The 23,929-nt window shown below is 50.3% G+C and overlaps 1 protein-coding gene across 3 annotated transcripts in view; it reads left to right on the top strand.

The window, feature by feature from the left end:
- RBMS2 (RNA binding motif single stranded interacting protein 2) overlaps nucleotides 1-23,929 on the top strand; it is an 83,054-nt gene that overhangs the window by 47,785 nt on the left and 11,340 nt on the right. For 2 of the 3 annotated variants that reach the window (XM_079966402.1, XM_079966404.1), the window contains 6 exons: nucleotides 7,080-7,264; nucleotides 13,528-13,586; nucleotides 16,894-16,985; nucleotides 18,118-18,275; nucleotides 22,306-22,385; nucleotides 23,448-23,557. In XM_079966402.1, the coding sequence (XP_079822528.1) occupies nucleotides 7,080-7,264; nucleotides 13,528-13,586; nucleotides 16,894-16,985; nucleotides 18,118-18,275; nucleotides 22,306-22,385; nucleotides 23,448-23,557 (684 nt within the window). Of the gene's footprint in view, nucleotides 1-6,300; nucleotides 6,548-7,079; nucleotides 7,265-13,527; nucleotides 13,587-16,893; nucleotides 16,986-18,117; nucleotides 18,276-22,305; nucleotides 22,386-23,447; nucleotides 23,558-23,929 lie in introns of those variants that run through there. The other variant, XM_079966403.1, reaches the window with a different exon arrangement.

A 23,929-nucleotide genomic window follows, 5' to 3' on the forward strand; every position in this document is an offset into this window, starting at 1 on the left:
AGGGGCAATAAGTATCTAGAGTGCCCGTTTTTGAATTTACAAAATTGTAGGCCCCAGAACTATCTCCGTGATTGCATAGGGCATTTCTCTTTCGAAGCCAGGTATTATTTCATTGGGGGGGGGGAATTAAATACTGAAAAACTAAACAAAGCATTTCAGTAACAGCCCTGCCAAATTCCCTATATTTCCCATTCGCAACTGTGGCAAGGAGAGCAATTTGTGACAGCTCTGCAGTGTAGTCCACTGAAGATTGCAGGTTGGGGCAAAAGGGCTGTGTGGATTAGCCTAAGGGGAGAGCATGGCTTACAACCAACCTACAATTATTATTATACCTTGGTAGCAGTTTGAGGGTTGGGCTGAGGGGCTCAGAGAACAGCTTGCCAACAACCTTGCAGTGTAGCCCACTATTATTATTACACTATTGCTGGTTGTGGGGCTGTGCTGAGAGACCTCGGGTTACATATACTTCAGGTTACAGACTCCGCTAACCCAGAAATAGTGCTTCAGGTTAAGAACTTTGCTTCAGGATGAGAACAGAAATCGTGCTTCGGCGGCGCGGCAGCAGCAGGAGGCCCCATTAGCTAAAGTGGTGCTTCAGGTTAAAAACAGTTTCAGGTTAAGTACGGACCTCCAGAATGAATTAAGCACTTAACCCGAGGTACCACTGTAGTTTATAACAGCTCTGCAGTGTAGTCCACAGTTAATGTTACAGGTGAGAGCTGGAACTGAGGCTGGTTTTGATTCTTAAGTCAAACATCCTCCATATTTATCTATTTTAGATATTTATATTCTACTGAATATTCATAATGTTTAAAATGTCCTGTAGTTGGCAGCAATCTGGTTAAATTGTCCCCTCAGTTTTCCTTCCCAGTCTAAGGGCTCGTTCACACTTCTGCTTGTTCCATGCCAAGAAAGCAGGAGTCCTGGAGGTTTTCTGTTTGCCCCATGCTTTCTCGGCCTGGATCCGAGCAGTTTTGCATTTGCCCCACAGCTTTCCCCTGGAAAACACACGCTTTACCACTGAATCAGAACAAATGGCAATTCAAGGAAAACTCAGTTGCCATTTCGTCTGATTCAGCAGTAAACTTCAGGTTTTCCTGAGGAAAGTGACAAGGAAGTTGGAGGTGTGGTGAAGCCCTCAGTTTCATGCAGGAGCACTGTGCTCAGTTGACCTACTTGCAGAAAGGTTAAAGGTAAAGGTAAAGGTAGGGATGCAGGTGGTGCTATGGGTTAAACCACAGAGTCTAGGACTTGCCAATCAGAAGGTCGGTGGTTCGAATCCCTGCGACGGGGTGAGCTCCCGTTGCTCAGTCCCTGCTCCTGCCAACCTAGCACTTCAAAAGCATGTCAAAGTGCAAGTAGATAAATAGGTACCGCTCCGGTGGGAAGGTAAACGGCGTTTCCGTGCGCTGCTCTGGTTTGCCAGAAGCAGCTTAGTCATGCTGGCCACATGACCCGGAAGCTGTACGCAGGCTCCCTCGGCCAATAAAGCGAGATGAGCGCCGCAACCCCAGAGTCGGCCACGACTGGACCTAATGGTCAGGGGTCCCTTTACCTTTACCTTTAAAGGTAAAGGGACCCCTGATTACACTTCTAAATATTCAAAACAAAACCCCTTTCCTCCACACAAACTAAGATCCCAGTATGAAAGAGTAGTGACTCCCATTTTTGCTGCTACCTGTTCTTTTTTGGGGAGGGTACCCATTGTCTATATGCAGGCACACTAAAATGTTGACTTCCTCAATTGTTTTCTCTGGGCAGCTCTCAATTCCACATTGGTGAAGGTGGTTTTTTTTTTTTTTTTTTTTTAAAAGTTGTATTGCAAACCAGAAATTCGAGGCATGCATCCCTCTTCTGTTTTCACATCTATGTGAGCTAAGCACAGCCTTCTGGGACAGCGAGCACAGCACCAATCAGATCCTCTGAAGGAACCAGAAAGCGAAGCCAACTTAGCCATTTTTGGCTGGGGAGGGGGAGGGGAAGCCCAGCAGCAAAGCAAACTGTTCACCTAATTCACAAAGCTATAAATAAGTAAGCAAGCAAGTTGGCCGGGCCAGGAAAAAATGACCTTGCCCTCTGCTTTTGTTTTTGGCTAAGCAGCCCGCAAACCTTGACGCAAGACTGGCCCTGCAGCCAGATCAGTTGAATTGCCCCCTGCAACTACCTAGGGTAGTGCAATAGAGAATAGCTAAAACTTAACACGTCTATCACAGGTGCTTCCAGGAAGCCTGCAAATACAACATGAAGTTACTGCCAGCACTCTTGCTTGCCAGTCTACATGATAACAGGTATTCGGAACAAGCTCTCGCTGAACCTGAACATTGCATCAAACCTTCACTGCAGAAGAGGGAGTTTCAGGAAGTGTTGCTTGCCAATTCAGAGTGCTTCTGGGGCAAGAAAAGCTGTACCGGCTGAAATTCTCTCTTCTGCTCAGCCATTAAAGGCACAAGGACACAATCTTCTCTTGCTTTTCATGACGTTAGTTACTTAACTTGGTGTGCTCCTTAACTCCCATATCTATGGATGTATTCACAATAACAGATTGCTGCTGGAACTGCTGTGCAGTCCTGCTGCTCTAAGGCTTTTGCTTGGCCAGTGGTAGTTTGGTGTACAATGGATGCATGACCCAGCAGCAGTTGCATGCTGTTTTCCTTGGACTGCTTGAATAGTTCAGGAGTAGTATATAACTCCTGTTCTGCTGGGAAGAAATAGCTGTGCGATTCCCTGCTGTCATGCCATCACCTATTGCCAGGGGCAATGGAAGATCGTGCCTGGGATCAAAACAGGGAGAAAGAACAATAATGTGCTCCTCAGTGAAGCAGGGTGGATAAAAATCTGTTAAAAATTACAGTGATCAGATTTTTAAAAACTAAACCTGAGATGTTTAACCCCACCCCACCCCAGTTTAAAGTTGGCATTTCACTCAGTTGTGTTAACAGTGCAATCATATTCATTGCACTGGGAGAGGCCGCCGATACCATATAACACCGGCAATACAGGACGGTAAACTAATTTAATAATTTAATAATCTGGTACGCAGGCTGAGACCCTACCTGCCCGCGGACTGTCTCGCCAGAGTGATACATGCTCTGGTTATCTCTCGCTTGGACTACTGCAATGTGCTCTATGTTGGGCTACCTTTGAAGGTGACCCGGAAACTACAACTAATCCAAAATGCGGCAGCCAGACTGGTGACTGGGAGCAGCCGCCGAGACTATATAACACTGGTCTTGAAAAACCTACACTGGCTCCCAGTACGTTTCCAAGCACAATTCAAAGTGTTGGTGCTGACCTTTAAAGCCCTAAACGGCCTCGATCCAGTATACCTGAAGGAGCGTCTCCACCCCATCATTCAGCCTGGACACTGAGGTCCAGCTCCGAGGGCCTTCTGGCAGTTCCCTCACTGCAAGAAGTGAGGTTACAGGGAACCAAGCAGAGGGCCTTCTGAGTAGTGGCGCCCACCCTGTGGAATGCCCTCCCATCAGATGTCAAGGAAATAAACAACTATCTGACTTTTCGAAGACATCTGAAGGCAGCCCTGTTTAGGGAAGTTTTTCATGTTTGATGCTTTATTGTGTTTTTAATATTCTGTTTGGAGCTGCCTAGAGTGGCTGGGGAAACCCAGCCAGATGGGCGGGGTATAAATAATTTTGTTGTTGTTTTGTTGTTTGTTTGTTTGTTGCTATTTATGTCTACTCAGACATATGTACCACTGAATTGAGCTGGGCTTTCTCCCAGGTCAGTGGCCATAGGATTGCAGGCTGAAAATCTCTTTGCGATGACGACCTCATTTAAAATCAAATCTGACTTTAACATAAACCAGCGTGTTAAGCAGAGCAATCCGTACTGGGGCAGAGAACAGAGGGATGGGCTAGAGCGGAACAGTGAATCCACTGTCTGCTGCCCTACTGGCTTGTGCTGGTCAGGACAGTCTATGCCAGCTCCAGGCTGGTGGTAGCAGTCCTGAAGATCAGGCCCCTCGGGGGGGATTCCCATGGCTTTAGATTCCATGGATCCCCACCCTGAAAGGCCTTCTGCTGGCTACTGCTTTCCATCCATCTGGGTGGTGCTGACATCACCACCACAGGGGAAGGTCAGCGGTGAGACAGCTATGCGCCGTCTAGCCCCAGCCACATCAACATGGAGGGCGTGCGTGCTAGAATTGCACCGAAAGTCTGCCTTTAAAAACCAAACCCATGTGTATGATGGCCAGATGCATTGTTCAGAAGAGGGGAGCTTCAGCAATTGTAACATACATGACAGCTATTAAAGGTGAAGGAATCCTATCAGCTTTTGGATCTGGCCGCCCTAGAGACAGGTAAACAGAAATCCATTCATTTTTCACCATTGCTCATATTGTCTCTAAGCAAGAAATAAATAAATATGTCCAAAGGTGTTTGTTTATGCGCCTAGATTGTATAAAGGTTTTATTCTGTGTTAAACCAATTCATTTTAATTATCATGGTAGTCGTATAGTAATTATTATGGTAATATACATAGCCTTGTTCAGGTAGTACAACTTGCACAATAGCAAAAAAAATCGTTTTAAATCAGTTGTTCAAATTGATACATTTTTCTTGGTAATTGTAGCATGGATCAAAATCACATTTATTTAACTCATCCACCCTGCGCTGATATGGTGGGACTTATTTCTTGAAGACTATTGCTTGAAAAGTTAGTTGCAAACGCACCTCAATAATAAGGGTGTTTAAAAGTGATAAAAGTACATTTTTCTATCCTTTTAGTGGATGGTTAACAAACAGTGGGGGTTGGTTCTGGTCCTTGCTAGTGAATTCAATGTAATCAGGGTGTAGCAGTGAATTAAAAAGAGCCTACAACGTTCTTTTGCATTGCCCCTGCTGTCCTTGCATGTGGGTTTTCCCTCCGCTCTGACTTTGCTGATGCTCCTCTGTCTGTTCCTTTCCGATCCCAGCTTAGGCCTCTCTCGAGCGTTCAGCAGGCCTGCTGGATAGCATAGCAGTTTTGCAATATGAATACCCCACCCAGAATTGTCCCAGTGGGCAGGGCAGACTCGGTGACTTCAGCAGCACTTAGCAAATGAATGATGGGAACGGAGCGTCTCCATGCGCGGCCAAACACATGTGCATCTTGTCTAGCCCCACACATGCCCCGGAGCAGAGAAATGACTTTGAATGCTCAACAACCCAGTATTTTAGACTCCTTCCCCTCCTCCTGCAGTCACAAGACCTTGACAGCGGCCTGAGGAACAAGTAATATTCGGAGACGCCACAAGGATCTCTGAGAAGAGCTGCTGTAGCTTGCTGTAGGAAGCAAGCTCGGAAAGATAGAAGAAATAATACTTAGTTGCTCCTCACGCGTGGAAAAAGGAAATGAAATATGGAAGGGTATGGATAAGGTTGCCAAGGTATATATACCAGACTCTGCTTTTGTGTCATTAACAGCAGCTTGATCTGCAGACATTGGCAGGTTAGAATGTTTATCACCGTCCTGTAAAAAGAAGCAGCTGCTTATTTCTGCAGAACAAGCTTCTGCTAAAGGTGCACGGAACAGGCCAAGCCAGTTTTCCCCCCCTGGCCATTTGGCAACTTTAGTCTTCAAGGGACTTTCCAAATTATTTTTTAAAAAGATTTTATTCAAAAGGCATAAGGGCATATCTTCATTCCAAACATACCTCGGTTTCCATGCAACTTTAACTTTATCTTAGCTTTCCCTAAAGGATCCTGGAAATTGTTGTTTGGTGGTGTTCTGAGAATACTGTTGTCCGTAACCCTATTTCATAGAAGTACAGTTCCTAGGATTGACTGGCAAGAGGAAATGAGTGTTGAATTCACTTGTATGAACCCCAGTTTACTGCCAAAAGCATCATAACACATTCAAAGGGGCTGGAACAGTGTAGCAGAAGAGCTTTTTTTTTTTTAAAAAAAAGAAAAGATCAAAATGGTATGGGCAGGAGGGGATGTGTGGCTTATGCTGAATTTTGTAAATGGGACATTCAGATACTGTAAGCAATTTAAAAAATAAACTTTATCAGTGTTTTCCTCAAAGGGGTAAATCTCGATTAAATGGGGGAAATGCAGGCTGGCATTTTGATGTCAATGATGTGTGGATGCTGTGAAAAATTTGCTTGCCTGAGGAGTACCCATCTCACAATGAAAACCCATCTGGAAGCACCTTTGGTATCAGGGAATAATGCTGTACATAGCAATCACCAATAAGAATGGACGTGCTAACTTATTAGATTTTTGCAACAATAGTAATAAAAATAAATTGTTCAGGGTACTGAGAAAGTCTTTTGTTAGTTAAAGAAAAGGATTGTCTACAAACCCGCCGAGATGAGAATGTTCCAACTAAATTTGCTTGTTGACTGGCGTGATTATGACATCAAAGGTGGCTTGGCCAATGGTAGAGAGGCAGCTTCCCCTTCCTTTTTGTGCTCTCTTCTCTGATGGTGGCAGTGTTGGGGGGCTTTTGTTGCATTCAGGGGTTAAGATCCATTGGGAGGGTGGAACTTCTGATAATCCTGGATGAGGAAACCTCCTTACTTCTCCCCATCAGGGGACTGAAGGCAATTGATCAGGGACCTCTTTTGGCCAGGAAGGGTGGTATGAGGGAGAAGGACTCAAAGCTCCCTGAAGCAAACTTGGCATAGGCCGCCCTGGTCTCACAAATGCATGTCGGTTGGTTGATTTTAAAGTAGGGGTGGAAGAAGAGAGGAAATGCTGGTTAGCCCTGTCATCTTTGTCCCAAAAGCCTCTTTATCTGATGCTGTCCAAGACTGGCTGCACCTCAGAGAGCTTATGCAAAAAGGAGACAATTGAGCCTTCTGTCTTCTACCAACTCCCTCTCTCTGCAAGGCATTCTGCACATGGATCTCACAGTTGCAGCTCACTTTTTTAATATACCCTAGAAAGTTTAAGAGAAAGTGAAAGAAAGAGCTGAGTGGGGGCGATTTGGGTTCCACGTTGCTCCTTCCATGCCCTTGGAAGTCTAGTCCTATTAGCAAGTTTCCTATATGCTGCCCTAAATCTTTTTGACCTTTCCCTGTAATTCGTCTGCAGTCCCAGACCCTCATTTTGTTCTCTTCCTTTGCCCTGCAGCCTTATGTCTCAGTGGCCCAGCAGATGGCACCCACAAGTCCCAGTGGCAGCAGCAACAACAACAGCAGCAGCAGCGGGCCAGGCGGCGGAGGCGGCGGAGGGGACCAGCTGAGCAAAACAAATCTCTACATCCGGGGCTTGCACCCGGGTACCACAGACCAGGACCTTGTCAAGCTGTGCCAACCGTAAGTTACTGGGACGAAGAGACACGGGAGGGCAGTGTCATGCTGTAAACGGAAGCTGAAAAGAACCGGGTCAATAATTTATTGCCCTCCCAACCGTCTCCATGGCAACCTCTCCCCAACCCGAGTGAAAACCCCAGTCTTAGAGAAGATGCTTTCATCAGCCCCTCTAAGGTCAGGGTTCTCAAATGGAGGCATTAGCATTTAAGCCGCCCAAAACGTATTCCCTGCAAGACAGACATCGGCAGTAAACGGCTTTCAGAGATTCCTCCTATGCTTAAAAGGGGTGGGGGCTACTAAGTTAGTTCCAGCAGGACCTCATGGGCCAACAGGAGGGATTTTAGGGGAAGCAACAATGACAAGAGATCCAGTAATATCACTGCAACTGACAGCATGCTGGATAGCTCAGCTGGTTAGAGCGTGGTGCCGATAACACCAAGATTGCAGGTTCAGTCCCGGTATGGGACAGCTGCATCTTCCTGCATTACAGGGGATCGGACTAGATCATCCTCAGGGTCCCTTCCAGTTCTTCAATTCTATGATTCTGTGTGGATTAGGAGGAGAAAGGATCGAAAGGATAGAGAATTAGGGGTTGGGAGTTGGTTGTGGCCAAAGGAGGTTGCTATAGGGAAATCCGCTAAATCAGTAAGAAAGCCTTAGTTACAGTAGGTCAGGTCAGGGCAGATCCAGGTCATGCTTGCTTATTAGAGCAAACAGAGAATTAGAGCAATTCTGCTGCTGCCTACAGATCTCCCGTTGCCTTTTTGTGTGTGTGTTCTCTTCTAGTTTATTTTCCCTCTTGACTCTCTACACCTTTGCCTCGCTCCTCCCTTCAACTAAACTGGAGCCAAGTCATCAGTGGATAGGTTGGCTGGCACTTTGCCTCCTGGCCCATTGAAGGTGCTCCATGTGGAGAAGTCATGGGGCTAGAAGAAGCACAAACTGCTTTCGGCCGTGCCGTTTGCACCTTTCCAATGAGGCCCAGTCCTTAAATGTGAGGATGTATCCTGACCTCCAGTCCAGGTTTTACACTCCCCACCAACCCATCGTGAAGGGGAGCACCTCCATGCACAACAAGCTATTTTAACTATGATTATATATTTATTTAGGACGCGGGTGGTGCTGTGGTCTAAACCACAGGGCCTAGGGCTTACCGATCAGACGGTTGGTGGTTCGAATCCCCGCAGCTGGGTGAGCTCCCATTGTTCGGTTCCAGCTCCTGCCCACCTAGCAGTTCAAAAGCACATCAAGTGCAAGTAGATAAATAGGTACCGCTCCTGTGGGAAGGTAAACGGCGTTTCCATGCGCTGCTCTGGTTCGCCAGAAGCAGCTTAGTCATGCTGGCCACATGACCTGGAAGCTGTCTGCGGACAAACGCCGGCTTCCTCGGCCTATAGAGTGAGATGAGCGCCGCAACCCCAGAGTCGTCCGTGACTGGGCCTAACGGTCAGGTATCCCTTTACCTTTATAACAAAGCCACTCCCTTGCCCCCGCCACCCCAAAATCAGATTTACTGTGGAAAGGAAAATGCCAGGATAACCCACTGGAAAGTGCACTATAGCAATTACTTGATGCAGTGTCACATAGCCTCCCAGCAAACTCTATGCAAGCAAATCAGGATGAATGCTCCATAAGCAGGTTGTCTGGAAGCAACCCATATTTGAGACCCTGCAACCCTTGTGGCATAACATGCCTCCTGGTGAGCGCACCTCCTTGCCCCCGCGATTGAGGGAGCCGGGGCTGTGCGATGTCAGCAGGCTGCGTGCAGACGCTGCGGGAAGGGGGTTGCACTCAAGACATCAGCACACCCCGCTGATGTGTTGTGCACATGCCCCGTGGTTTGCAGTGTGACACAAGCACACCTCTTGGAGTGCGCACATGGCTGCCAGGGAATTTTGAGGGGGGCCGGCCCCTTCCTTGAAATCTTTTTTGGGGCCCTGCCAGAAGGGACGCCTGCCTGCCAGTGATGACCTTCGGGCAATCTTGTTACCCATCATCAATGCTCCAAGGACATGTTATTGTTTAGTCCGACTCTTCATGACCCCCTGGACCAGACCACGCCAGGCACTCCTGTCTTCCACTGCCTCCAGTAGTTCGGTCAAACTCATGCTGGTAGCTTCAAGAACACTGTCCAACCATCTTGTCCTCTGTCGTCCCCTTCTCCTTGTGCCCTCCATCTTTCCCAACATCAGGGTCTTTTCCAGGGAGTCTTCTCTTCTCATGAGGTGGCCAAAGTATTGGAGCCTCAGCTTCACAATCTGCCCTTCCAGTGAACACTCAGGGCTGATTTCCTTCAGAATGGAGAGGTTTGATCTTCTTGCAGTCCATGGGACTCTCAAGAGTCTCCTCCAGCACCATAATTCAAAAGCATCAATTCTTCGGCGATCAGCCTTCTTTATGGTCCAGCTCTCACTTGCATGCATCACTACTGGGAAAACCATAGCTTTAACTATACGGACCTTTGTTGGCAAGCTGATGTCTCTGCTTTTTAAGATGCTGTCTAGGTTTGTCATTGCTTTTCTCCCAAGAAGCAGGCGTGGCTGCTGTCACCATCTGCAGTGATCTTGGAGCCCAAGAAAGTCAAATCTCTCACTGCCTCCATTTCTTCCCCTTCTATTTGCCAGGAGGTGATGGGACCAGTGGCCATGATCTTTGTTTTTTTGACTTGGAGCTTCAGACCATATTTTGCGCTCTCCTCTTTCACCCTCATTAAAAGGTTCTTTAATTCCTCCTCACTTTCATAAATAAGCCCAATAACAGCTACAGCAGTTCCAGTTGTTCCAGCTTTGCCGTCCTGTTTTGGGGGCTCAGCAGTAGTCTGTCTAATACCCTAACTCTGAATGGCAAGAAAACGTCATTTCTTTGGCTTACCCCTGATCTCATGAGTGGCCATGTGAAGATAGCTGTACCCCAAGTAAAGATTATTGCAAGGGATTTTGGGAGGCGGTGGCAATTAGGGGGCCTACTAGTGTGCGCATTCACAGAGAGAGTACTGCAGTTATGTATTGACATAGAGACGCCTGTGTATTTATGTTCTCTGCCATAGCTTGCCCGATCCCACTTCTCCTTGCCTGGAGAAGACTGAAATAGGCTAGAGTGCTTAAAGCTAAGTGGCTAGGAGGGGCGGGCAGGGGGCTGTTCCTCTCTTACCTCAGCTCACCCCAGCCTGGAATGCTGGATCTGGCCCCAAAGCCACACTTGACAAACACGCCTCCTTCAAAACCAGGAATCTGCCTGGGCTGAGTGTGAGGGAAGGGATATCTGCAAGCTGCTTGTGAGCAGGGGGCGGGGAGGAGATGGGGAAGGGAATGGGGCCTAGAAGTCGAATGCTGGTAGTGGCTTGGAGCTGAGGATTGTGGGTTGCATTCCTGGTTTTGCCACTGCCTTGCATCACTTGCGTGCAGTGCCCCTGCCGCCTCTCGGGTTCCCACATCTGCAGAGCAGCAGCCTCCGCCACCACCGCCCTCCCCAAGCCTGAGATCTCATCGCTGCAACCACAGCGTTCAGTATGATCCGTCCTGCTCTTGAAATCCTGCAGCTGGATTCCCCTGTGTGCTGGCTGGGAGGCGCCAGAACTTGGCTGTTCTTGGCGCCGGTCGGATTTCCTGGGCTTGTCCTTTCCTGGGCAGGAAATCCTGCTCAGGGTGAGCAGGAAGCATTGGTGGTGGGGGGGGGGCAGTTTGGGGTTGGAGGGGGCAGCTGGGATGGACTCTGAAGGGTTCATTGTTGGGGGGAGGGGAAGGAGTATCGGACTCAGTCGCCTGCTTTGAGAAAGGCTGACCGGTTATTGGTGGTTGCGTTCACACCGGGTTTTTGCAATAGGTTGGAGATGTTTAAGCGCTGCAATCCTGTATACATTAAGCTGGGAGTAACACTTTCTAAATAAGCGCTTTGTGTCTGTAAGGCAGCGACCCAGGGTGAATCTCCTGCTGAAGTCAGTGGGAATTACTTCTCAATAACCATGCCTGAGACTGGACGGCACCCTCACTTCATATAACAGTAGTTGGAAGAAATGCTTCTCTTTCGGAGGAGGGGTTCAAGAGGTACAAAACTTTGCTGGCCAGAGAGGAGTCAACCCCAGCATTGTTAAAGACAATTTTCAATAGCTCCGGGGCTTTCTTATTCTTGCCTTGGGGCATCCTGGGAGGATGGGCAGCCCATTTAAGGCACTTTTAATGTTCTGATTATTTTAAAGCAGATCGCTATAAAGGCAATTTGCATGTTTGCACTGGATATACATAAGAGCTACAATCTGAACTCTGTGTGTTCTAAATGTCTGCGATCATATCATGTAACAGTGGGTTTTTAATATCTGGTGAGGGATTTTTAAAAGCAACAGCAGCACCCCCATACTTCTACACCAGGGAATGTCCAATTTTAAAACCTTGAGTTTTGTTAATTTGCATACATTGATTGCTTCGCATAATTTATTCTGCTTTGGCTGGCAACTCTCTTAGGTGTTCCACATCACTCCTTGTTCCTCCCTCATAGCAGGCAGAAAAGCAGAATATATTATGCAAGGTAATCATAATTAAGACGCTTGAATTTGGCATTTGCTGGTCTAGAAGTCTCCTTCTCCCTGTTGCCACCTATTTGCTGGGCACGACTTGCGCTGTGTTGTCACTGGTAACCTGCCTCAAAGTTATCCATCACCACCTTTAGGGCTCACCCTGGCTTAGCCCTCCTCCCTTCGTGTGGTGTGCCAGGATAATGAGTCCACCACCTGACAGTGACATATCTTTCCTAATCAGCACCTGTAACATTTTAAGGGGAACTCCCTGGCACATACCCATTACACGTTTACAGACTTCAGACTTTGGGAGTCTTCACCAGCAGACATATGACCAGCCAGTAGGCCTGGGTGATATATCACTATATCGCCCAGGACCGGTATGTGGGAGCAGGCCGTGATGACAGCTTCACTCAGTGGTATATTGCTGGCGAAACCATCACCGCTCTTGAGTCCCTCTGCCTCCATCACCCAGCGAGCTGAGGGAGAGACAAACTAGCTGGCTGCTGGAGACAGAGGGACTGCTTGCATGCCAGTAGGAGGGGGTTTGGGGCTGGGAAGTGTGAAGCCCACCCTTCCCAGCTGAGAGCAGTTTGACCCCACCTGGCTGCCTTCTCCAGGAGGTGTGCTGCGCCTTTCCTCCCAGAAAGATGTAGCCCACCCTCCCGGTGGATGGCAGCGGTGTAGGGGCTCTTTGGTGCTGCTGGCAGGCCCAGCGCTCGCCAGCAGCCTCCAGCAGCCCTTCTCCGCAAGGTGTGGATAGGATGGCTTTGTACCCCACGCCTTGTGGACTTCGCCCGGGAGGGTGGGCTGTGTCATTCCTCCTGGGATGAACGACGCACACCCCCCCCCCCCACCGGAGGAAAGAGACAGTGCACCCTCACGGGCGAAGGCAGTCAAATGCACGGAGCCTGACAGGTTCCGTATGCTTGGCTACTGCCACTTGGTCCATCTTTGGGGTGTGGGGAGCAAGTGGGCAAGGTAGCTTGCCCGCCCCCCATGCCAGCAAAGGCAGAGGGATCTTGGCCGAGGAGCCCCAAGGTCCTTGCTGCTCCAGCGTGAGCAGCAGGGGCCTCAGGGCTCACTCAGCTGGGGGCAGGAGCTTTCCGCCCCCCAGCTGAGCAGCAAGCTGGGGCCAGCTGTATTGGCCACAGCCCACAAGGCGCTGGGGTGAAAGCGCTTCAGCTCCCACAATGAGAGCTGCGGCGGTTTCACCCAGTATCTCACCGGCTGGAGCTAATGCAGCTTTTTTCAACATTGGGGTATATTGTGTTTGACTGGTGATACACTGCAATGTTGAAAACCCAACATCGCCCAGCCCCGCTAGCCAGCAGCAAACCTGCCTGCCATGTAAAGTGACATTTGGCCCATAGTCAGGCCTCTGTCCAGGAGCTGTTAGTTGCCTGCCACTTTTCCTCCCCTAAACCGCACCTTCAGCAGTTGCACAATAGGAATTCTAGTGTTGGGGGGAAAGCATCGCCTGCAGAATGTATTAATGTTCTTTGGATTTCTAGAAGAGGGCAAGGCCTTACCCGGTAGAGACATGATTTCTAGGCTGGCTTTTGAGGCCTGTTCAGAAATGTCGCACTATCTCGGATTTCTCCCCAGGGGATCGATCAAGCCTGCACAAACCACTAGACTCTTGGAGCTTATTGGGCTGCTCAGCAGGGAAGGAAGGAAGGATGTGGCATATTTTTGGATGTTGGTTATTAACAGCAACGGCATTAATTCCACCATGTTCCTTTGTGCCCCACAGATATGGCAAAATTGTCTCCACCAAGGCCATCCTGGACAAAATGACCAACAAATGCAAAGGCAAGTGCAGATTGGGGGTGGGGTGTGCTGCCAACTGGGTGAGGGGGGCACAGTGCTGCAGCGTTGAGAAGGAAAGGGCGTATGGGGCTGGAATCGCAGCTCGGGGCAGATGGGGTTTTGCTTGTGGGTTCAGAGAGGGAGAGCTAAGAGGCTGGAGTGCTTCACTGCATCCTTTACCCGATTGCATCGAGCGGTTTTGGGACCGAGCCTTCTCCCCAAGAAGATACCTTTCCCTGCACAAGTTCACTCAATCTCAAGGGGTGCGGGTTTGGCAGGGAGGGGGCTCACAACTTTGGAAAGGAAAGAGGGGCAAGGGCGAGGAAAGGATGAGAATTCGATTCTGGAGCCAAATTTCTGGGGGAAGATTGGTTCTGTCTGGGAGGTGGGGCTGGGTTATCTGTGTGAGAGGGAGGTGCCAGTGGGGGGGTGGGGTGGGGAGTGGAATTCCTGACATGCCAGACATTGCTGAGGGATGGGATGGGATGGGGGGGGGAGGGAGGGTGCAGCATCCACTCAGAACAGAGGCTTGGAGAAGGGAAGGGGAATCGCTCTTCTGACAGTGAGAGGCAGGCTCTCCCTCCCTTGCTTCCCTGCCAATGTTTGCTAACTAGCCAGGTAACACAAGCTCAGCATTGCCCACTCAGAATTCATCTGTGCTATGCTGGAGGGTGTGGCACTGCAAGGTAATGAAAAGTGTGCGCATTTGCGCATGGTGGGGGGAAGGTCAGGGAAAGGGGTCTACCACGCCAAAAGTACGCGCAATTGCGCATGGTGGGGGGAAGGTCAGGGAAAGGGGTCTACCACGCCAAAAGTGTGCGCATTTGCGCATGGTGGGGGGGAGGTCAGGGAAAGGGGTCTACCACGCCAAAAGTGTGCGCATTTGCGCATGGTGGGGGGGAGGTCAGGGAAAGGGGTCTACCACGCCAAAAGTGTGCGCATTTGCGCATGGTGGGGGGGAGGTCAGGGAAAGGGGTCTACCACGCCAAAAGTGTGCGCATTTGCGCATGGTGGGGGGGAGGTCAGGGAAAGGGGTCTACCACGCCAAAAGTACGCGCAATTGCGCATGGTGGGGGGAAGGTCAGGGAAAGGGGTCTACCACGCCAAAAGTGTGCGCATTTGCGCATGGTGGGGGGGAGGTCAGGGAAAGGGGTCTACCACGCCAAAAGTGTGCGCATTTGCGCATGGTGGGGGGGAGGTCAGGGAAAGGGGTCTACCACGCCAAAAGTGCGTGCATTTGCGCATGGTGGGGGGGAGGTCAGGGAAAGGGGTCTACCACGCCAAAAGTGTGCGCATTTGCGCATGGTGGGGGGGAGGTCAGGGAAAGGGGTCTACCACGCCAAAAGTGCGCGCATTTGCGCATGGTGGGGGGAAGGTCAGGGAAAGGGGTCTACCACGCCAAAAGTGTGCGCATGTGCGCATGGTGGGGGGGAGGTCAGGGAAAGGGGTCTACCACGCCAAAAGTGTGCGCATTTGCGCATGGTGGGGGGGAGGTCAGGGAAAGGGGTCTACCACGCCAAAAGTGTGCGCATTTGCGCATGGTGGGGGGAAGGTCAGGGAAAGGGGTCTACCACACCAAAAGTGCGCGCATGTGTGCATGGTGGGGGGGAGGTCAGGGAAAGGGGTCTACCACGCCAAAAGTACGCGCAATTGCGCATGGTGGGGGGAAGGTCAGGGAAAGGGGTCTACCACGCCAAAAGTGTGCGCATTTGCGCATGGTGGGGGGGAGGTCAGGGAAAGGGGTCTACCACGCCAAAAGTGTGCGCATTTGCGCATGGTGGGGGGGAGGTCAGGGAAAGGGGTCTACCACGCCAAAAGTGCGTGCATTTGCGCATGGTGGGGGGGAGGTCAGGGAAAGGGGTCTACCACGCCAAAAGTGTGCGCATGTGCGCATGGTGGGGGGGAGGTCAGGGAAAGGGGTCTACCACGCCAAAAGTGCGCGCATTTGCGCATGGTGGGGGGAAGGTCAGGGAAAGGGGTCTACCACGCCAAAAGTGTGCGCATTTGCGCATGGTGGGGGGAAGGTCAGGGAAAGGGGTCTACCACGCCAAAAGTGTGCGCATTTGCGCATGGTGGGGGGGAGGTCAGGGAAAGGGGTCTACCACGCCAAAAGTGTGCGCATTTGCGCATGGTGGGGGGAAGGTCAGGGAAAGGGGTCTACCACACCAAAAGTGCGCGCATGTGTGCATGGTGGGGGGAAGGTCAGGGAAAGGGGTCTACCACACCAAAAGTGCGCGCATGTGTGCATGGTGGGGGGGAGGTCAGGGAAAGGGGTCTACCACGCCAAAAGTGCGCGCATTTGCGCATGGTGGGGGGAAGGTCAGGGAAAGGGGTCTACCACGCCAAAAGTGTGCGCATGTGCGCATGGTGGGGGGGAGGTCAGGGAAAGGGGTCTACCACGCCAAAAGTGTGCGCATTTGCGCATGGTGGGGGGGAGGTCAGGGAAAGGGGTCTACCACGCCAAAAGTGTGCGCATTTGCGCATGGTGGGGGGAAGGTCAGGGAAAGGGGTCTACCACACCAAAAGTGCGCGCATGTGTGCATGGTGGGGGGAAGGTCAGGGAAAGGGGTCTACCACACCAAAAGTGCGCGCATTTGCGCATGGTGGGGGGAAGGTCAGGGAAAGGGGTCTACCACGCCAAAAGTGCGCGCATTTGCGCATGGTGGGGGGGAAGGTCAGGGAAAGGGGTCTACCACGCCAAAAGTGTGCGCATGTGCGCATGGTGGGGGGGAGGTCAGGGAAAGGGGTCTACCACGCCAAAAGTGTGCGCATGTGCGCATGGTGGGGGAAGGTCAGGGAAAGGGGTCTACCACACCAAAAGTGCGCGCATTTGCGCATGGTGGGGGGAAGGTCAGGGAAAGGGGTCTACCACACCAAAAGTGTGCGCATGTGCGCATGGTGGGGGGAAGGTCAGGGAAAGGGGTCTACCACGCCAAAAGTGTGCGCATGTGCGCATGGTGGGGGGAAGGTCATGGAAAAGGGTCTACCACGCCAAAAGTGCGCGCATTTGCGCATGGTGGGGGGGAAGGTCAGGGAAAGGGGTCTACTACGCCAAAAGTGTGCGCATTTGCGCATGGTGGGAAGGTCAGGGAAAGGGGTCTACCACACCAAAAGTGCGCGCATTTGCGCATGGTGGGGGGGAGGTCAGGGAAAGGGGTCTACCACGCCATAGACATTGGGGGGGGGGGAGTGCCTATGATCATGCTAACTAGTAGAAAGCTGAGTGGTTCTCTGCACAGGCTGTTTCTCCACCTTCAAAACAAGGTACGTAAGGCCTGCCCTCTTATTTCCATCTCCTTGATTTCTGCAGGCTATGGCTTTGTGGATTTTGACAGCCCCACAGCAGCCCAGAAGGCAGTGACTGCACTCAAAGCCAGTGGGGTTCAGGCCCAGATGGCCAAGGTAAGACTTGTGCCCCAGCACCTAGGGGGGAAGATGCCAATCCTTCCTTCTCCAGGAGGGAAGACCGGAGGGCAGCCTCTGGGCTGCAGTTCAAATCCCAGGCCAGCTCCCTACATAATGCAGCAAACATGCACAAAACAAGCATGTCTTTTTAAACATATGTGTACATGTGTTTGGGAACTGTGATTGGGGCAGGCTTCCCAGCTTGCATATATATATGGGGTTTTCAAATGAATCGTCCACACTGTGTAATACTTGCATGCATGCATGCAACAGACATAGCTGTCTTGCCTGCTGCCTGAGGGCTCAGCCATACTTCTGCTTCTCTGGTTTTCCACTTGTCCCACATTTTCTAGGCACAGGTCCAGGCTGTTTTGAAACTTTCCCCTGGAAAACATGCTCTTTGCAGCTGAATCGGAACAAACCTGCATTATTCCTGCATTGCAGGGGTTGGACTAGATGGCCTTTGGGTTACCTTCCAACTCTACAATTCTATGAATCTATGAAATAGCAACCTGATTGCCGTTTATAGCGGTAAAGGGTGCGTTTTCCCGGAGAAAGTAGCAGGCCGAACAGAGCTTCGGACGAGCGCCAACTCTCTGTATGAAATCATGGGTCCCCTCTGATACGCATAAATCCTAAGCCTTAAGCTGCTCTATAATATCCCAATACAGTGGTTCCTTGGGTTACAAATGCTTCAGGTTACAAACTCCGCTAACCCAGAAGTAGTACCTTGGGTTAAGAACTTTGCTTCAGGATGAGAACAGAAATTGTGCCGCGGCGGTGTGGCAGCAGTGGGAGGCCCCATTAGCTAAAGTGGTGTCTCTGGTTAAGAACAGTTTCAGGTTAAGAATAGACCTTCGGAACGAATTAAGTTTGTAACCAGAGGTACCACTGTAGTGTGTTTCTCTCCAGGGCTTTCCAGGGTGCAGACTGTGATCACGGACCAAATTCTGTGCCTTGCCTCCTTCTTAGGCGTCTTTGTGATATGACTGAGGTTGGGAAATGGCCAGTCTCGTGAGCTGAGGCAGGCTGCGAATTTGGGTAGGGAAGGGGCGGCCTGAAAGGAACGAGTCCCCAGGGACGGGATGGACGATTGCTAGGCAACAGCCTGACTTTCTTGTTTCCATAGCAACAGGAGCAGGATCCCACCAACCTCTACCTGTCAAACCTGCCTCTGGGCATGGACGAGGCGGAATTGGAGTCGATGCTGAAGCCCTTTGGACAAGTCATCTCCACGCGCATCCTTCGCGACGCCAGCGGTACCAGCCGGGGGGTCGGCTTTGCCAGGTCAGGAGGGCGGGGTTTCTCTGTCTACAGGCAGACTCCCTTGTGCTCCAGCCCTTGCTGGGGTCTGGCTTCTTAACTCCTGTGATCTCGCCTCACACAATGGTGGCAGCTTGTGCCGGTATGCTCCCTGAGGCAGGCGTGTCTGTGCACCTTCCCATGCAGACATGTGCTCACTTGTCTCTGTCGCTGCTCCGCTCTGCTTTCACGGAGACCCAGAAATCACTGGCCACACAGAGGCTAGCAAGCCCACACCTGGCCGAGTCTTGACCTAGACGCCTTTGTCCAAGCGTTTGTTTCCACAAGGGCTTTTGTCCAGGGACTTGCTAGGACAAACCCTCCCTTATGTATGGAAGGTTTGCAGATATGCTGAACAAACACGCGCTCCCTCACCTGGGGGAATGTTTGCATTTCCACTTATACGATAGATGCCCTATTCCTAGGGCCTAGTGTGGATGGTTATTATTATTATTAAATTAAATTAGTTTACCGTCCTGTACCCACAGGACTCGGGGCAGTTCACAACATGAAGACACAATATAAAAAAGAAAATACATAATAAAAATAAAAAGAACAACCCAATAACGCCCCGCTCCCCAACACATTTTAAAAGGGCACCTGATGTTAATCAGCCAAAGGCCGACTGGTTAAAGGGGAACGTTTTTGCCTCGCACCTAAAGGTGTATAATGAAGGCGCCAGCAGAACCTCCCTGGGGAGAGCATTCCACAGATGGGGAGCCACTGCAGAGAAGGCCCTGTTCTCGTGTTGCCACCCTTTGGACGTCTCGAGGAGGAGGCACACGAAGAAGGGCCTCAGAAGATGATCTCAGGGTCTGGGTAGGTTCATATGGAAAGTGGTGGTCCTTGAGGTATTGCAGTCCTGAGCCCTTTAAGGGTGTATAGGTCAAAACCAGTACTTTGAATTGGGCTCAGAAACTAATTGGTAGCCAGTGCATTCGGACCAGGATCGGTGTAATATGCTCAAACTGTCTTGCCCCGGTGAGCAAGCTGGCTGCTGAATTCTGCACTAGCTGAAGTTTCCAAACCGTCTTAAGAGACAGCCCTGTGTAACACACTGCAGTAATCTAACCTTGAGGTTACATAGGTTTGTCTGTTTCTTGCTCACTTGGACCACAAGGTTATCCAAGGCTGCAGTTTTCCTTCTCAGCTGATCTAGGCATTATGTTCAACAAGGGGATCCACATCCCTGTGTCTGTTTCCCACATACATGCAGTGGCCATATTGTTTAGTGCAGGAGTAGGAAAACTAGAGGTTGCTGGATTCCAGCTTCAATTATCTCTCCAACCATTGGGCATGCTGGCTGAGGTTGATGGGAGTTGGGGCCTAGCAACATCTATGGGGCAACAGGCCCCATCCCTGGTTTATTGCAACACGCTGTGTGACTCACAATACAGTGGTACCTCGGTTTTAGAACTGCCCTGTTTACGAACTACAGTGGTACCTCAGGTTACATACGCTTCAGGTTACAGACCGTTCAGGTTACAGACGCTTCAGGTTACAGACTCCGCTAACCCGGAAATAGTACCTCGGGTTAAGAACTTTGCTTCAGGATGAGAACAGAAATCATGCTCCAGCGGCGCAGCGGCAGCAGGAGGCTCCATTAGCTAAAGTGGTGCTTCAGGTTAAGAACAGTTTCAGGTTAAGTATGGACCTCCGGAACGAATTAAGTACTTAACCCGAGGTACCACTGTATTCAGTTTACGAACTCCGCAAAACCTGAAGTAGTGTCCCGGTTTGCGAACTTTACCTCGGTCTAAGAATGGAATCCGAACGGTGGAAGGGCACCGTTGGCGGGAGGGCTCATTAGGGAAAGCACGCCTCAGTTTAAGAATGGTTTCGGTTTAAGAACGGACTTCCGGAATGTAAACCAAGGTACCACTGTATTGAGTTTTTCAATCAATCCCCTTTCTGCAAATGCCAAACTCACTGCAAGGTATTTGCCAGGCTGTAGAAGTACTTTTAGGCAGACAAACCCTGGTGGTCTTCATCTGCTCAGACACATCTGGGTGGACACAGCCATCTCAGTTCCCACATTCCCTGCTTCCTCTACCAGCTGGGACAGCTTGTCCTGTTCTGTCCTACAATGCCCCCTGCTGCCAGGTTTCCATTTTACACCAGATGGGGCCTGGATCCTCCTCCAACCAGACCACCTTGCAGCTTTCTCTCACCATCAACATACCCAAGGGGGCCACTTTGGATTGCACCATTCCCTAAATTAGAATTGGGAATTGTACCTTAACAATGGCTACTTTATTTTCTAGCCGGCTGGTGGCACCAGACGTCATTGTTCCTGATGGGATAGGAGAGAAATTCGGATAGTTTTACACCTAATTCCAAGTTGGCATCCTCCTCCAGTTTGTCCTAGCCAAATATTCTCCTGCGCCCCCTTGTGGCAGGGAATGAGGAACTGCAAGTCCAGTAGCTCTTAAAAGCTAGAAGGGAATAATAATGTGTGCAGTTGTTTTAGCATAGCAGTGTATAGACACGCGCCAACTTTGCAGCAGCTCCTTGCAGCCCTGGATTTGATGCATCTGATTGCCCGGAGATGAAAGCGATTCTAGACAGGTGCTCAGTCAACAAAATGGCATGAATCGCAGTAATTTGGGCTTTCCAGGCCTGTTTCAATCTTAAGTATTGAGCTCTTGGATTCAGTTTTAAAGAAATGTTCATTGGGAATGTACCACTTAAACAACTTTCCCAAGTGGAATCTGCAAGCAGGGTCCTTAAGAATCCTGTCTGTGGGTTAGATTCTGGTAAAGTCACATAGAAAGCTGATTGCTGTCTTAACTTTTATTTACATATGTGCTCACTGAATCACTTTTAACAGGAGTTAGAAACTGATTATAAGATAGAAGTGTTCTACTTAGGATTGCTAGCTAACCCCGGGCAGTTTTCCTGACAAGCAGAAATCCAGCAACTAGAGATTTTCCATCTCTACACATCTCTCTTGGGGGAAAGCATTACTGTTGAATTCCTCTCTCACACACACAACCATTACAGGCACAGAAGCCCTAATGGGAGAAGGTGGGTGACAGCTCTTCACATCGGAATGTTCTTTCTGAAGTTTAGTCGGAATCTCTTTTCTAGTAACCTGAAGCCATTGGTTCCAGTCTTACCCACTGGAACAGGAGAAGAAAACAAGCTTGCTCCATCTTCCAATGAGACAGCCCTTGAGATATTTAAAAATGACTATCATATCTCCTCTCAGTCTCCTCTTTAAACAGGCTTAACATACCCAAGTCCATCAACTATTCCTCCAGACCCTTGATCATCCTGGCCACCCTGCTTTGCAAACGTTCCAGCCTTGTCAATATCTTTCTTAATTTGTGACACTGGACACAGTATTCCAGGACACAGTATTCTGACCAAGGCAGAATAGAGCTAAAGAAGGCTGATCGCTGAAGAATTGATGCTTTTGAATTACGGTGCTGGAGGAGACTCTTGAGAATCCAATGGACTGCAAGATCAAACCTATCCATTCTGAAGGAAATCAGCCCTGAGAGCTCACTGGAAGGACAGATCCTGAAGCTGAGGCTCCAATACTTTGGCCACCACATGAGAAGAGAAGACTCCCTGGAAAAGACCCTGATGTTGGGAAAGATGGAGGGCACAAGGAGAAGGGGATGACAGAGGATGAGATGGTTGGACAGTGTTCTCAAAGCTACCAGCATGAGTTTGACCGAACTGCGGGAGGCAGTGGAAGACAGGAGTGCCTGGCGTGCTCTGGTCCAGGGGGTCACGAAGAGTCGGACACGACTAAACGACTAAACAACAACAACATTATTTCTCTAGATCTGGACACTAGACTTCTGTTGATGCAACCTAGAACAGCATTAGCTCTCTCCCCCCCCCCCCCCGCTTTTTATGCCATTGTTGCTTCACATCTGTAGGAATCTCAGCGTGACCAGGAGCAGGCGGACTATAACTTTGCAATAAGTGTGGCTCCTCCACTTACATTGACACCCTCCCCAGCCCAGCGTCACCAATGGTTTCTTTTCGCTTCTTCCCCCAGGATGGAGTCTACAGAAAAGTGTGAAGCTATCATCACGCACTTCAATGGCAAATATATCAAAACGCCTCCAGGGGTCCCAGGTGAGAAGCACAATTGGCTGTGAGGGTTGAGTGGTGGTTGGGAGCCTGGCAGCTAAGACTGTCTCAGGAGGATGTGTGGACTGCTCTTGTGAGAAACAGCAAGGGAGAACTCTGAGCAATTTTCTGCATGCCGTGGAGTCAAGCGATAAAGCTTTTCCAATGCTGTATTGTTTTGAATAGCATAGCATAGCATAAAGGTAAAGGTAAAGGGACCCCTGACCATTAGGTCCAGTCGTGACCGACTCTGGGGTTGCGCGCTCATCTCGCTCTATAGGCCGAGGGAGCCGGCATACAGCTTCTGGGTCATGTGGCCAGCATGACTAAGCCACTTCTGGTGAACCAGAGCAGCACACGGAAACACCGTTTACCTTCCCACAGGAGCAGTCCCTATTTACCTACTTGCACTTTGACATGCTTTTGAACTGCTAGGTTGGCAGGAGCAGGGACCGAGCAACGGGAGCTCACCCTGCTATGGGGATTCGAACCGCCAACCTTCTGATCAGCAAATCCTAGGCTCTGTGGTTTAACCCACAGCGCCACCCGCGTCCCAATAGCATAGCATAGCATAGAATTTATTATTTATACCCCGCCCATCTGGCTGGGTTTCCCCAGCCACTCTGGGCGGCTTCCAACAGAGTATTGAAATACAGTGGTCTGTTAAACATTAAAAGCTTCCCTAAAGAGGGCTGCCTTTAGATGTCTTCTAAAAGTCTGGTAGTTGTTCTTCTCTTTGACATCTGGTGGGAGGGCGTTCCACAGGACGGGCGCCACTACTGAGAAGGCCCTCTGCCTGGTTCCGTGTAACTTTCAGTGAGGGAACCGGCAGAAGGCCCTCGGCGCTGGACCTCAGTGTCCGGGCAGAACGATGGAGGTGGAGACGCTCCTTCAGGTATACTGGGCTGAGGCCATTCAGGGCTTTAAAGGTCAGCACCAACACTTTGAATTTTGCTCAGAAACATACTGGGAGCCAAAGTAGGTCTTTCAAGAGACCTGTATTGCAGTGCAGTTGGGAAACGGCATGTCGTGATTTCCCCCTCACAAAATGCTCCTTTCCCTTTGCAGCACCTCCAGATCCGTTGCTTTGCAAATTTGCTGATGGCGGCCAGAAGAAGCGCCAGAATCAGGGCAAATACGTGCAGAACGGGCGAGCCTGGCCACGGGAGAATGACACGGTAAGGGAGGGGGCAGCAGGGAATGGGGGGAGGCTTCAACAGTCGGAGACCAGTCCGTTAGCCACATGCGGCAGTCAGCCCAGAGCTCAACAACCATCCCGTATGAACATTTTGCTGCATGTGTGAAACTGCAAAAACAGAGTGACTGTCACACTCCTGGCTGGCTATTTCATGTGGCTGGTGGACGGCCTTTGGTTTAGTGGGCTGGCCATAGGTTTTGCAGGCTTGGGGATTAGACAGTCTCTTTAGGACAGGGGTGAGGAACCTCCAGTCCACAGGCCGAACAGGGCCTGCCAGTGCTCCCCATATTTTGGAAGCTACGCCCACCTGCCCTACACCTGAGATAATACACGACGTCAGCTGTGGGGCAGG

Source organism: Podarcis cretensis, assembly GCF_951804945.1.
Source record: "Podarcis cretensis genome assembly, chromosome: 2".
NCBI classification, from domain to species: Eukaryota; Metazoa; Chordata; class Lepidosauria; order Squamata; family Lacertidae; genus Podarcis; species Podarcis cretensis.